At 40.0% G+C, this 16307-nt stretch overlaps 1 protein-coding gene and 1 pseudogene across 2 annotated transcripts in view; both read left to right on the forward strand.

Annotated features, from left to right (window-relative positions):
- The window catches only part of LOC137286300 (3-oxoacyl-[acyl-carrier-protein] reductase FabG-like), a 56556-nt gene extending 54915 nt beyond the window's left edge, over positions 1-1641 (forward strand). For both annotated transcript variants that reach the window (XM_067818077.1, XM_067818076.1), the window contains exon 9: positions 1317-1641. In XM_067818077.1, the coding sequence (XP_067674178.1) occupies positions 1317-1475 (159 nt within the window). In that variant the 3' untranslated portion in view covers positions 1476-1641. The remainder of the gene's footprint in view (positions 1-1316) is intronic.
- Positions 1642-2316: 675 nt separating this feature from the next.
- Positions 2317-16307, forward strand: part of LOC137287901 (3-oxoacyl-[acyl-carrier-protein] reductase FabG-like) — a 36200-nt pseudogene continuing 22209 nt past the window's right edge.

Genomic DNA, 16307 nt, shown 5'->3' on the forward strand with positions numbered 1-16307 from the left:
GTAATGGTATAAAGCTGTATCTGTATTTGGAGTGAGGATGTGACAGTATAGAGTATATAGATCTGAGAGTAATGGTATAAAGCTGTATCTGTATTTGGAGTGAGGATGTGACAGTATAGAGTATATAGATCTGAGAGTAATGGTATAAACCTGTATCTGTATTTGGAGTGAGGATGTGACAGTATAGAGTATATAGATCTGAGAGTAATGGTATAAAGCTGTATCTGTATTTGGAGTGAGGATGTGACAGTATAGAGTATATAGATCTGACAGTAATGGTATAAAGCTGTATCTGTATTTGGAGTGAGGATGTGACAGTATAGAGTATATATATCTGACAGTACTGGTATAAAGCTGTAGCTGTGGAGTGAGGATGTGACAGTATAGAGTATATAGATCTGAGAGTAATGGTATAAAGCTGTATCTGTATTTGGAGTGAGGATGTGACAGTATAGAGTATATAGATCTGACAATAATGGTATACAACTATGTTCGGTGTGGTCGTGACAGTTTAAGGTATCCATCTGTGACTAATGGTATAAATCAGTAACTGCATTTGTGATGAGAGTGGCAGTATAAAGTATGATGATGTGACTGTATGTGCAGTGAGCCTGTGACAGTATAATTTAGATTGCTGTGACTGTAATGGTACACAGCGCTAACTGTATGTACCATGAGCCTGTGACAGTGCATTCAGGTTGTAGCAGATTATGGTTTAAAGCTGTGGTAATGGTTTAAAGCTGTGATTGTATGTGCATTGAGACTGTGACAGTACAAAGTACACGGATATGCCTGGATATGTATGTATATGTATGTGTGTGTGTGTATAGATATAGATGTGTGTGTGTATGTATGTATGTATGTATGTATGTATGTATGTATGTATGTATGTATGTATGTATGTATGTATGTATGTATGTATGTATGTATGTATGTGTGTATATTATAATCTATGATTGTGTAGGTATAACGATATCATTGTATTACATAAATATATTATAATGCAATGATTGTACATGGTATGACAACTTGAGTATAAACCTGAGACCATTCGTGTTATAACGGTTATGAGGGCAGCTGTGAATGTTTTTTTTTTGCAAAGGCGCCACTTGAAATGATGCCAAGGTCTGGTGGAACTTCTCACACGGAAGTATTGTCTACCATAAGTCGGTCGAATTGCCTTGAAATGTGAAATTGGTTGTTTTATGAAACTAATTATTTGAATCAGATTTCATGCCTTATGAGAACTGTATATTTAAAAATATACACAATGTTTCTGATGAATGCTTCCACTCAGTTTTGTTTTTCATCCCCAGTTCCTGGAACGCTGCAAGACAACACATGCCCTGGGTCGAGTAGGAGAGGTCCGTGAAGTTGCCAACGTCATCGCCTTCCTAGCTTCCGACAGTGCATCATACATAACAGGCAACACAGAGTCTGTAGACGGTGGTCGTCATGCCATGTGTCCACGATAAAAGAAATCTTCTAGTTCCATTCCATATCTTTGAAAAGCGTTTACCTCTGTAGTGAATCTTTATTTGTTTTTAAAACATATCTAAATGTAAATCGTTCAAGTAATGAGAAAGGTGTTTAGCAGCAGCCAGTTAATGCTTTTAAATTGTGGACATAGAAAATATCCGACTTGTCAAGCAACCAACATCTGGAATAAAGTCTGTCAAGTTCGTGCGCTTTTGAGGATTTATGTACTATGTAACTACATGTCACCATGCCCCTAATACAATCTCTGTAACGTCATTCACTAGACTGCCTGGCCATCATTCAACATTCCAGTAATAATTATTATTTCTTTGAGTTGCGAGTTAGCTAGGAAGTACAAAAGTTACAATCTCTTAATGGATGACAACTTCTTTTATTTCGCTTCTGTACAGATTCTTGCTAGGAGGGCTAGGAGGGTTTGTTGGTAAACTGAGGTCTGTAAATATTCGAGTATGGACCAGACAATCCAGTGATCAACTGTATGGGAACCAATCTACGCAAATGGGATAGGATGACATGTGTCAGCCAAGTCAGCAAACTTGACCACGTGATAGTGTTCGTGACCTCTTACGACAAGCAGTGGTGACTGTAGGCGAACTCTAACTTGAATCCTCACGAGTAAGTTCAGCAGAGGAAACAGGACAAAGGAGAGTCCATAGGGTGTATTTGCACTTAGATCTTATCACTGGTGAAGTAGGATTAGAAACTTTTGCAGGCGATGATGACGCTGGTGATGGAGAAGGCTGAGTGGCTGGTCTTGAGAGTCCACCTCTATTCTCAAGATCACCCTGGATTTCATGGGACACAGTACAAAATTACATGTCCAGTGTCAGTAGGGTTCCATCAGATTCTTCCAGCAGATCATCGTCATCATCATCATCATCATCATCATCATCATCATCCTTCTACCATGAACTGTTGGATGCGCGACAAATCTGGAGTGAGTGATGGCTGTGATGGTTCTCCTGATGAAGACACTCAGTAACAATACAAACCCTATGTGTTCTTGAAACACAATAGTATGTTGTCCCGTTGTCGAGGTAGTACCGCCCAGTCACACATCCCAGAATAACATAGAAGCCACCTTCAAGACGATCGTTCTGTTTGACGTCAGCGCAAGGAACACGATCATTCCGTTTGCGCCACATTCTGTTGCTCCCATCAAGGAGTCCACAGTACACCATCACACACGGGGAGACATAATGTGGCATAACATGTGGCTTGTAGCTGCCATCTGTGCATCTGAACATCATGTCCTCTTTCTAAAGCTCGGTAAAACACCTGCAGACTGAGAGGCAGAGTCTAGAATCTACTCACGTATGTATATATATCGAACAGCAAAGAAACGCAAGTTTGGAAAAAATTATATCCCATGAAGGTAGGCTTCTATTTAAAAACTTTACTAAAAGTAGAGTAGCGGGTTTTGTGGGGCTTTTTTTAAATTTTATTTTATTTTTTATTTTTTTATTTTTTTTTTTTTTTGCTGTTTAGTGTATGAAAAGCACCTACAACTACAGTGCTGTACATCGCTTAATATGCTTAATAACGGCCTTAACATATACACCGAAACGGAATTGTAATAAAAAATGTACACATTCATAGATCTATGCCTCTTGTTCACGTTCAGCACGCCAACATCTTAATATGACAGTAACTGAAAAAAGTTTCACAGCGGTTCTGATGAAAAGACCATTTGCGCCAGTTGTCGCCCTTGGTTGACTACATCGGTATCCCCCATCCACGTTTTGAAGTCCGTCGATATGGTGATTGTAATCTGTAGTTTTGAAGCCAGTGCGTCAATGTTATCTTCTTCCAGTTTGATCGAAACTTTTCAAACAATATCAAACAGATTTCGGTTTGTTTTTATCATTGCAAAGTACACACAAACATGTCAGTAAATAAAACCAACACAATTGTGAAATGAATATAAAAGGATACATGCTGGTTTAGAACTCGCACGTTTTTGTGATATATTATTCCGTGTGCGTGTGCGCGTATATGTGTTACAATTGACTCATAGCGTTTTCCACAAGCATAAATCAGCCGGTAATATACACCTGGAATACATTTCAATGCAGTCTAAGAAGCATATCACCAAACATTTCGTTGAGTTTCACAGCGGAGTAAAGTATACGGTGTTTGCACCCAATATGGAGTGCACATTGTATGAGGTTTGCTGAGATGACTCGCCTTAGTGTGACAAGGATTTAGAGTAACCTCCCTTGTACATACATTCTAATAATGGAATAGAAATTCGCTGATGTTATATAACATATTTGGATCATTTTCACCTCAGTCACCGGTACGTTGGACCAAATTATATGAGCACAGCTGATTGTAGTTTCAGGTTCAGGTGAACCAGAGGTAGCATAACAGGAACAACAGTTCAATTAACATGCCTTGTGATTGCGCGTTTGCTGTACACATATCTATTTTTATTTACAAAGTTTGTTTTTTCACATCCAACGATACGATATGATTTTCACCGGGCACAATACTCGGAATGTCAGTTCTGTTATGCCCATGGAATATACGCTTTTACTTGGCATTCATTCCTTGTTATGCATATGTTTATATAACGCGGGGGAAACCAACGTTATAGCGAGGAATTACTTTACTAGGAAAAACAACAAAGGCTTACCTATTCATGAAACAGTTCGAGGCTGTGTCCGTAAACCGTAACGGACGTTTACAGAGAGATGGCGTCTATAGGAAGGCTCGACGACAAAGTTGCACTGGTGACAGTTATGTAAGATTTTATTGAGTACAAGGTACCTGCGTTTTCATAACTCTAACTCTGGAGACCTAAAGACCCAGAGTTTCTACCTAACACAAGAAAAATCAGTGTCACTTGACCAGTTGTTATTTTGACACACTTCCTGCCTCTCGTACCCGTGGATGGAGCCTTGGGAAAAGCTTGACTTTGCTAAGGGTGTGATAAGGATGAATGTGTGATATGTAAATTTATGAGGGATGTAACGATTCACAAAAGTACTGATGCATCGTCGGTAAGCTTTGCACTATACGATACACGATTCATGTGATTTTATGTCGATTCGGGTTTATTTTACATATACTGATTGTGTGTCTTTACACAATTGTTTGTTGTACTTTTACACACAACAGCAAACATGGCTTGCTGAGAGTCAGTGATGGGTACTTGGCTGATAGTTAGTTGTCCTTCCTGTAATAAACTTTACCTATAACAGGTTTTCAGTGAACTATGGTTTCAATATCACACAACTAACCATCAAGGTAATGACTGCTTGTGATGCACAAAATGTTGAAAATGCCATATCGCGACACATATTGTATTGTGACCTCAGTGTCGAAATACGTATCGTATAGTGAGGCACTTGTATCGTGACACCCTTCAAGTTTATACATCTATATGGACATGTAGAAGAAAAAACCTACTAACTGAATTCGTCGATCGTATCTGAGATGGTATTTTTATTAGTCTGTTGAGCGTAATAGAACGTTAATCTGCCGTTATCCCCCAAATGACCGTACAGAGTTGAACGGAAAGTCACTTAGAATTCTAAACTCAGAAACCAGAAGGCATGTCATTGCAAGGTCGGCTTTCGGTGATCTTATCCTGTTCTTTCAAATGGGCGGCTCAAATGGCTTAATGCTTATAAAGAGGCATTTAAATATGGCCTGTTTTTCTTTTACGTCTGGTGTGTCTTTTGTACAGTAATGAAGCGTTTCCTTGCTATCCTTGACACCCAAACATTACGTTATGCCATGCAGGCACCAACGATTGCTTGTACATGCCATTAATTCACAATCTTGCACAAGGAGGATAATCAGGATCAGTATCTGGTTTACGAAATAACTTAACGAACGATTAAACAAATAACTAAACATTATCAGGTGCAAATGAAGTTTTTTCAGGAGCCAGTTCGGGTATTGGCGCTGGCACAGCCATCTTGTTTTCTCAACTGGGAGCCCGTGTTATCATCACAGGGAGAAATGAGGAGAATCTGAAGAAGACAGCAGAGCAGTGTAACCAGGACAAGTATAAGGTAAAGGTCACTCCGGAGGTATATGTAAAATGGCTCTGGATTCAGCGTAAGGTGAAGGTCATTATTCTACTGGAAAAGCCATGGACGTCGTGCATTTATTATACAGCCCCGTTCACATAGACATCGTTAGCTATTTGTGTATTTATACTTATATAAGAACATTTACTTACAATGTCAAGTGAAGATGATTAAATATGCCCCTGGTGTAAACGGAGACAAGTAATAGGGCATTTTCTACTCTTAAGGAGGTCGACTAAATGTATATTTAGTTATAAGTCTGGAGTATTCTTGTCATGTGGACAGATCTTAAGTTTGCTTATGTAAGTATTATATATTCCAGTCTATGAAATAGCGGTCTGCTCGACGGCCCGCTGCTTGCTACTTACATTGCGGGCTTACAACTATATTCTATAGCAGGCCCTGTGGGCCAATCCATTTTCGATGGGTATATATTTTACCACGTCGTTGACTACGGGTGATATTTTGAAAATAGTTTATAATTGTGGTAGCTAGACGATGTCTGTGTGTATAGTTCATGATCAATCAAACCCTGACTTCCACAGATCAGCCTACCCTTTTATCTTACACTAAACGTGATTGGTCTAAACAATGATTTCAGCGACCAAGATGTTTTTGTAAAATTTGCTATTGCACATGTTTATTTTTCACATGGACAGTTACAATTCCCCTGTGCTAATTGCATGAAGAACATGTAGAGAGCATTCTTGCCAAAGATATTGACCATTGTGACTTGGCCTGTTTGTCTCATTCAGATGTCAATAGGGAGTTATGCTTTGCAAGATTTGCTTTTGCATACGTTTAAGTTTACCTCACCATAAGTAATCCTTTGATAGCAGTAGATATTTTAACACCTTACCTCAGTTTCCTGTTTTTAATGCAGGGCTGGTTACATGTTCACAGGGCCAGCAGCATTTTTCAGTTATCAGCCCGGTGGGCTTCCTGTGGTTTTTTAGGAGTTTCATTCACTGTATATTCATCATACTGAAATTCGCTACAACAATTCTATGTGTACAAGATCATGCCTACACACTTTATAAACAATCAGTAATTAACTTACCTCATGAACAAAACTGTTTTGAAAGATTTCCAAAGATTATGAGATCTACATTATAGTTCCTGAAAGCAGTTTCCCTCGCGAACTTCCATCTTCTTGATCAGTTGCAGTTTTCTTGTCGAAGTTTAGGTAGTGATGATGATACTGACAATATCAATATCCAACATCAATATCCATACGCTTTATTGTCGACACTGACCCGTGAAGATCCGGAGTAGAACAGGTCTTCAGCAACCCATGCTTGCCACATAAGGCCAAACCAAAACTTAAACCAAACAATGAATTCACTAAGGGGAAGTCAACTAGTCAGATAGAAAGTAGTTTGCTCAATCTTTGTGGCATAAGTTTCAAAACTGGTAACTTCTAATCCAGATTTTTTGCTTTCAAAAATATCAATTCAAAAATAAAAACTTGAACAAACCAACATTCTGGAATCTCTAATAAATGAATAGGTCACTGATGTAATAAAAAGTCTCTTCCACTGCAAACATTTATTGCACTGAAGCTAACGATTGACAATGTCTCATGACAACATCCATGGACCGCACAGTTGTTTCCCTAATCCCTGTTTAAGTCATTTTGGAGTTGACCCGTGATGGTCCCGGAGTAGAGCGGGCCTTCAGCAGCTCAGGCTTGCCAAAAAGGCGACTATGCTTGTCGTAAGAGGCGACTAACTGGATCGGGTGGTCAGGCTCTCTAACCGGGTAGACACTGAAAATATACGTTAAGGTTGACCCATAATATTTGATGTAGTACATGTCTGCATTGGGCAGAGAGTATTGATGTTATACGAATGAAATTTTTCAAGTTCATCTGAATGATTAAGCCCAAACAAGGAAAGTGGTGCCACATGTGGTCCACACTTACTTCTGTTGCTAAGCATTTTTTATTCTTGACACATGGCTATGTTTTTCTCAACCAGTGCATAGGGTCTGAACAGGCACAACCGCAGTCTACATGAAGTTACTCAAGAATGTGTTCGAAACTTCGTGCCATGCTTATTTTTTTCTGATAAGTTGTCTTTTGTGTGTGCATATTTCACATTTGCAATGAGTTGCACTAATAACAAATGGCAGCCCAATGCTCATTTCTTCTTAAGAAGTTTTATGACTTTTTCTACAGTAAAGATTTGCGACTATGGTTTGTATATTGTAATGTGTCCCTTGGCTGGGGATAGTGATGGAGCTGTTTTTAGTTCACATTGCGGTGTCACAGTGATACGTAATGGGTGTGGTACATTTTCATCTCCATCTTCAGCTACATCTTCAGCTACATCTTCAGCTACATCTTCAGCTACATCTTTGACCAGCAAGAGATCAAACGGGTGAAACAAATAATTAGAAAAGTTGTTTTGAAAAGGCCTTTTTTCATTACTTCTGTATTGTAGTTTGTGCAGTTTTAAATCTCACGAGTTCCATATTTAATATATATAAAGTATACTACTGGGATAAACTAACTGTGCATTATATGATGTTATGCCATGTTTTTAATGCGGAAAAACATTAACATGGTAGGATAATATCGAAATTGACATCGTCACGCCCTTGATGGGATGGGGTGCCACTCCAAAAAGTCAATATCGTGTGTGGTGTGTGTCCACCAATGGCGTTGATGTATGCTTGACAACCACGACACAGAGACGACACAAGCAAGCGAAGAAAGGTTGGTGAATGGTGTTCTGTATCGTATAACCAACACTTGTCCAAATTCATCTCAGGTCAATGGCCGATTCGCACCATCTCATCGCAAGCTTGCTCGATAGGTGACAGGTCGGGACAAACTGTTGGCTGGAATGTCCTGGTGTCTCCCAAGCGATACGTGGAAGGGTATCACCTTGCTCTATCAAGCTTATAATGTTACGCAAATATCCTTGCATGAACGGCTGCACATGAAGTTCAGTGATCTCATCCCTCTTTCGTATGTACTCATGACATTATGGCAAGCCTGATGGTGTCCCGTTACCCGTCTCGTCGCTATACGACCCGGCTTTGTCTACGCGCACGCGGCTCGGAGATGAAAATAGTCTCGCACTGTTTCCAAGGAAAGATAACTAATTTCCAAACTTGGTTTCTCGCTGACTACCCAAGATCCCGTGGGCAAGGCGCTACAGAGTCATATCCCTTTGAAAAGAAGTTTCAGTGTGAGAGGTTGCTGATCCTTTTGTTCAAACAGGGAGAACAGAAGACGTAGATTATCCCTGGTTAAAAGTTTATGTTTAACTTTTCGACGGTAGCGCCATCACCATGCTGCAAAACACGTTTAACTAAGTGCGATTTGATTACTTTGCCACGCGTCTGGGCCATAATGGCGCACTACACCGGTACGTGTGTTCTCATGATCACAGACGATTAGTTACGAATGCAGTTGATTCGCAGACCTGTCAGGTTGCCATTGTAATTAACGTGCATACCATAATATTCGGAGGTTAGATAATGATCAACAGTTCTTTCACTTTTCAATATCAGGTATGTGTACTTTAGATGTCAAAGGCACCCGTGAACGGCCACCTCCTCGTGGTGGGTGCTGGGTAACGCTGAGAGCCGTTCACCCCCGTTGTGGACCCGGGGGGATATTTGGTCCACCAACCCGTTTGCCGTGGGTTGCGGCCCTGTGTCGGCGGAGGAAGGGATCCTGGTGGTTGAGGGCAATGGGGGCCAGTAACCGTGTTCCTATTGCTCAATACACCACTTTGGCCCTGACTTCGCCTAGACGGGTGGTAGAACTGGCCCGGTTCTATCAATCGGCTGGTCACGCAATGCCCTGTGCATAGTGAATATTTTGTGCACATTTTCGTCGCATTTGGGTGTTTGCCTCTTTACTTTCCATTGTTCAAATTATTAATATGTTTAACTGCCTAGAGTCCTATGCCAGAAGGCTGTGGCTCATGGGCCAATCTGGTGAGGTTGACCTCCAAATTCGGTATGTTTCCAATTTCTTGTCACTGGGCTGAACCTCCCTGGCATGTACTTTGGTATACAAATACTGCTATTTGTGTCATACTCACTGGAGTATAACATCCCTGTATCCCTGGTGTTTGTATTCTGGAGACCCATTGCAATTAGACACCGTCCTGGTTGACACTCCGTGGTGGGTGGGGAGCAGGGTTGTTGAACCACACCTTTTTCATTATGTCTCAAATACACTCCGGTTCAAAAAGACGGCATTTGGATGCAAGTTCGTGTGATGATGATCATGGCATTAATGTAGATTCCTGGGCTCGATTTATCGTTATTGAGGCTTTAGATCACAATCCAATTAAACTGAACCCTTTTGCAATTTCAAAAGCTGTCAATGGATATTGTGGCGAAGTGAAAAATGTTACTCGCCTGCGCTCCGGCTCTTTGCTAGTGGAATGTTTACGTAAACAGCAGTCTTTGAATCTTCTGTCTATTAAACAGTTTGCCAACGTTGAGGTTTCCGTTTCAGAACACAAAACATTAAATTCCTGTAAAGGAATTGTACGCGATCGTGCTCGATGTCTATCTGAGATGAGTGAGAAGGATATTGTTGCTGAAATGAAGAGTCAAGGAGTCACTGATGTGAAACGTTTCACTAAAAAGCAAAATGACAATGTTATACTGACCAACACCTATCTCTTCACGTTTTCCCTTCCAAAATTGCCAACAAGTGTTAAAGCGGGTTATTTCAATATCGGTGTTGAGGTTTACGTTCCAAACCCTCTCAGATGTTACAGGTGTCAAAGGTTTGGCCACGGAGCAAAGAACTGCAATCGCAACACTGTGTGCTCTCGCTGCAGTGATGCTCATGACAGTTCCACATGCGCTACAGAAACTTTAAAGTGCGCAAACTGTAACGGAAAACATCTGGCCTCTTCCAAATCATGTCCAGTTTTCGAACATGAATCAAAAATTCTTCAACTTAAGTGCAAAAACAACATTTCATATCATGAGGCTAAAAAGTTATTGATGTCACAATCATCTGCATCTTCTTCGTCAACTAAAACTTTTTCAGCAGTTGTATCAACTCAACAATCTAGACCAGCTCCGGTGACAGTATCTGTAGCTTGCCAAACAACACTAGACACAGTAGCTCCAAATCCCCAGGTTGAGGCTAAAACGTCAACATCAGCATCTCAAACTGATATTATGCCAGACAATACATCCAACAAGGCAGTTCAGGGCGCAGCCCAGTTATCCAGAAAAGAAAAGAAACAAATGGGAAGAAAAGCCAGGTCCCTCCAGCACTTGGAGGTACCTTCTTCACTTCCAAATACTGTTGAGGTTCATAATTCATTTGAACCTCTTGACATGGAGATTAGTCCCTCGCACATTGTGAAGGATAGCAGACCTCAATCCCGTTCTCAAATTAAGCCCCCATGAATGACTCACATATCATTCAATGGAATTGCAGAGGACTGCGGAATAATTTTAATGATTTACAGTTACTTATACAGGATTTTAAACCTTCAGCTCTATGTTTACAAGAGACATATTTACCAAATAATGAGAAACTTGACTTAAGGCAGTACAGTTCATACAATTTCTTCTCACCCCCGGGTGTTAAAGCAACAGGAGGTTCTTCGATTCTGGTGAGACAAGGTATTATTCATAGCCCGGTTTCTCTGAATACCCCCCTCAAAGCTGTTGCTGTCCGAGTAACTTTGCACATTGTTCTTACATTGTGTTCACTCTATGTTCCTCCTTCTTCATCTCTTCAGCATGCTGATCTTCAGGCGTTGTATGATCAACTTCCCAAGCCCTGTATCATCATGGGAGATTTGAATGGACACAACCCTCTTTGGGGAAGTGCACACACTAATAATAAGGGGAAAGTACTGGAAGATTTTCTTGCCAACAATGACATATGCCTCTTTAATGATACATCCAACACGTATTTACATCCCGGTACAGGTACTTATTCATCCCTTGATCTGTCCATGACAGACCCGGATCTTCTGAATCAGTTTGAATGGTCAGTCCACAATGACCTGTGTGGCAGTGATCATTTTCCAACCATTCTCAAAGCTATTGCTCCGTCAGATGCTCCTCCATCATCAAGGTGGAATTTTAAAAAGGCTAACTGGACTTTATATAAAAGTCTATGTGCTGACAAACTCACACCTGAACTTTTTCATGATATACCTGATGCCATACAATGTTTTTCAGATGAACTAAATAACATAGCTGAAGAGTGTATCCCAAAGTCCTCTGCAATTCCACATGTGCGTAAACCATGGTTTAACAATGAATGCAAACAGGCTAGGAAGGCACGAAAGAAAGCTGAAATGTTTTTCCGTCGCCATCCCATGGTCCATAATTTGGACAAATTTAAAATTTTAAATGCCAAAGCACGCCGTACATTCAAGCAAAATAAACGCCAATCTTGGCGGAACTACGTATCAAAGATTAATTCGCGCACACCAATATCAAAGGTATGGAATATGATCCAGAAAATCAAAGGTAAGGGCTCTAAATCTAGCGTTCACCATCTTAAAGATGGGAATCGATTATTGACCAATAAATCAGATATTGCAAATAAATTAGGTGAAACGTTAGCCAAACATTCTTCCTCATCTAATTATGTACCCGAATTCCAAAAATATCAAAAACTGCAAGAAAAGAAAACTATTCATTTCAATTCAGATAATGGGGAAGATTATAATGAAACATTTTCGATGCATGAGCTTCATACTGCTCTTGACCAGGCTCACGATACTGCTTCAGGCAGTGATGGTATACATTATCAGCTCCTCAAGCACTTACCTGAGTCTTGTTTAGAGACGCTCTTACATATTTTTGATGACATTTGGACATCTGGAACATTTCCTTCGTCATGGCGTGATGCTATTATTGTTCCCATACCTAAGCCCGGTCGTGATCATACTGATCCCTCCAATTATAGACCAATATCACTAACTAGCTGCGTTTGTAAGACCATGGAACGTATGATAAATAATCGACTTGTTTGGTACTTGGAAACCAATAACCTCATAACAGATATACAATGTGGTTTCCGTAAAAACAGAAGTACTGTCGATCATTTAGTACGCTTGGAGTCTTTTGTAAAAAATGCCATTATTAATAAACAACACGCAGTGTCGATCTTTTTTTATTTAGAGAAAGCTTACGACACGACATGGAAATATGGAATCTTAAAAGATTTACATGACTTTGGATTACGAGGCCGCTTGCCTCAATTTATATCCAACTTTTTAAATGACAGGCAATTTCAGGTCCGCGTGGGTTCTACCCTCTCTGATCATTACAGTCAGGATCAGGGTGTTCCACAAGGCAGTATTTTGTCTGTCACTCTTTTTAGCATCAAGATCAACAGTTTATCTAAAGTTTTAAATGACTCAATTGATGGATCTTTATTTGTGGATGATTTTAATATTTCTTGTCGAGGTAAAAATATGCGTACTATTGAACGACAACTGCAGTTATGCTTAAACAAAATAAACAAATGGTGCCTCGAAAACGGATTTAAATTTTCTAAATCAAAAACCAGTTGTATACACTTTTGCCGTAAATACAAACCCCATAAAGACCCAGAACTATTTCTAAGTGGCAGCCCCATCAAAGTTGTCAAGGAAGCTAAGTTTTTAGGTTTAATTTTCGATTCACATTTGACCTTTTTGCCCCATATTAAATCCCTAAAAGCCAAATGCCTAAAGGCACTTGATTTATTGAAGGTTGTTTCTAATTCAAAGTGGGGAGGGGATCAGACTACCCTCCTTCACTTATACAGATCACTCGTTCGCTCAAAACTTGATTATGGCTCCATCGTATATGGTGGAGCCTGCAAAAGCAGCCTGAATTAGATTCTGTCCATCATCAAGGTCTAAGACTTTGTCTTGGGTCCTTTAGAACTTCACCTATTGACAGTCTCTACGTTGAGGCCGATGAACCATCTCTTACACAACGTCGTATTAAATTGTCCTTACAATACATTACTAAATTACACTCTAATGAATCTAACCCTGCGTATAACTGTGTGTTTAATCCCCTTTATGAGGATTTGTACGACAAGAAGTCTCCTCTTGTTCCGCCTCTAGGGCACAGAATTAAACCCTTTCTTTCTTCAGCCGGCATTGAGCTTAAAAACATAGCTCCCTCCCGTCTTCTTTCTTCTCCTCCATGGCAATTGGTTAGGCCACAAGTTGACCTAACATTAACTACATTTAAAAAATCAGAAACTAATGAATTACAGTATAAACAAGAATATCATCAATTGAAACATAAATATAGCAATTATAAATCCTTATTTACAGATGGGTCCAAGGACGGTGGTGCTGTGGCTTGTGCCACTGTCATTGGATCCAGAACAATATCTTCTAGATTACCAGATAATAGTTCTATTTTTACAGCAGAAGCTAACGCCATATTAACAGCTCTTAGATATATTCAAAGACACCCTAAACGTAAACAATATATAATCTGTTCAGACTCTCTTTCTTGTCTTCAGGCGATTAAAAATTTATCATGTAAACATCCACTTTTAATTGACATTATTGAATTGTATAATGATCTTGCAACTGGCCAATGCGACATCGTCCTTTGTTGGTTACCTAGCCATGTAGGAATTTCAGGGAATACGCTGGCTGACATTGCTGCTAAGGCAGCACTCAACAAATCTGTGACTCCACTTCTTATTCCATACAGTGATTATAAAACTGCAATTAGATCTTATATCCGTGATCTGATGCAGAAGAAGTGGGACACCCAGGTGGGTATCAATAAATTGCATGAAATAAAACCTTACATTGGTTATACCCACTTGGGTTGTCAGTCCAGATTTGAAGAGGTCATACTACGACGATGTCGTATTGGTCATACAAGGTATACCCATGCATACCTGTTGAAAGGTGAAGATCCTCCATTTTGCATCCCTTGTGATGAGAGAACCACGGTCAAGCATATCCTGCTTGACTGTGTTGAATTCTCCATCATAAGGGACAAATATTTCAATGTAAAAACACTTTCGGATCTTTTTAACACAGTCAATACTCATTTAATTATTGGATTTTTAAGGGAAATCGATTTCCTTGTTGAATTATAATTGATATGTCCTGTAGATAGTTGTATTTTAATGGTTGGTAGTATAGATTAGGAACATTGATCATTAGAGGCTGTACCCTCAACGGGGGTTGAAGTATTGTAAAATAATTGTCCTCCTGAGAGGGTACGTAAGTCCCAAAATTTTCAAAGTAAATTTATACTTTCCAGGACTTTTAAGTGTAGTATTTGTGTTATTTTAATTTTGGCTACAATTTCTTACAATCGCCAGCGGCAGAGGGGATGGTGTAAATCCAACTAGGGACCATGCAGGTAGCAAAGGTACTGTAAGTCCCCATGGTCCCTAGTGTGGTGATCTACCTTCTGTTGTTGGCGATCTATAGCCTGTTTTTATACTGTATTGTCCATATAATGATATCAGTTTTACCTTTCCACACTAGTTTTAATGCTAATTGTGATATCCTAGTTGTTTTACTGTCCTTCGTTGACAGGTTTTATAATGGACACAATAGTCGTTTTTATTGCTGAATGTTCTCGTCACGATATGGCTGAAATAGTGCCGATGTGACGTTAAATATTAACTCACTCACTCACTTAGATGTCAAAAACGTGCAGAAAGTTCATTGTGGACGAAGTGCACGTGCCACGCGCGACACGTGACATCAAACGCCATGCAAAGTGCTTTGCTACGTATTACATTTGGGTTATTTTTATAACCTTTCAAATAACATTTATTTTATACACTTTTATGTTATGCACATTTGTTTAACTCTTTGCTGTGAAACAAGTCTTTGACAAATAAAGATGAAGAACAAGCAAGCTGACCTTAAGTGTATATATGGATGTACAAGTGTAAGAGGTTTCATCACATCGAACAGGTACGGACAAGATGAGGTGAACAGGAATTCCGGTTTAAGGAATCTGTAGATACACACTGGAAATCCCATGTGTTGTATATTTGTAAAACTGGAATGCCAATATACAGTGACGAACACTTAAAACATGGAACATGTAGTAACTAATTTGTACAACGCATAGACCCATCTCTTCAGGCCCATGTTTGCGTAAACCTTTAAGAACCGTTTAGTTACAATATTGGTAGCAATCTGATTTCCTGTTTGTCTAACACAGCCCGTGCTTCTGATTGGAGATTTGACTAAAGAGAACGATACACAGAGTATCGTGGATGGAGCCATTGCGGCAGCAGGCAGGCTTGACATATTGGTGAGTTGGAGCTGTAGGTTGGCTTGACATACTGGTTAGAAGCAGCTGTAGGTTGGCTTGACATATTGGTGAGTAGCAGCTGTAGGTTGGCTTGACATATTGGTGAGTAGCAGCTGTAGGTTGGCTTGACATATTGGTGAGTAGCAGCTGTAGGTTGGTTTGACATATTCGTGAGTAACAGCTGCAGGTAGACTTGAAATAATAGTGAGTAGCAGCTCTAGGCAGGTGGAAGAGATTGGTGAGTAGCAGCTGTAGGCAAGAGGGACATTTGGTCAGTAGAAGCTGAAGGCAGGCTTGACATATTGGTCAGTGGCAGCTCTAGGCGGACAGATTGGTGAATAGCACCTGTAGGCAGCCGGGATGTGTTGATGAGACAGGTGGGACATAGTGACGAGTAGCACCTGTAGACTGGCTAGACAGATTGATGAATGTCAGCTTTACGCAGATTCCACAGATTGGTGAGTGTCAGCCGTAGGAGGCTGGACATATAGTTGAGTAGCACATTTA

This window comes from Haliotis asinina, chromosome 6 (assembly GCF_037392515.1).
Source record: "Haliotis asinina isolate JCU_RB_2024 chromosome 6, JCU_Hal_asi_v2, whole genome shotgun sequence".
Taxonomy (NCBI): Eukaryota; Metazoa; Mollusca; class Gastropoda; order Lepetellida; family Haliotidae; genus Haliotis; species Haliotis asinina.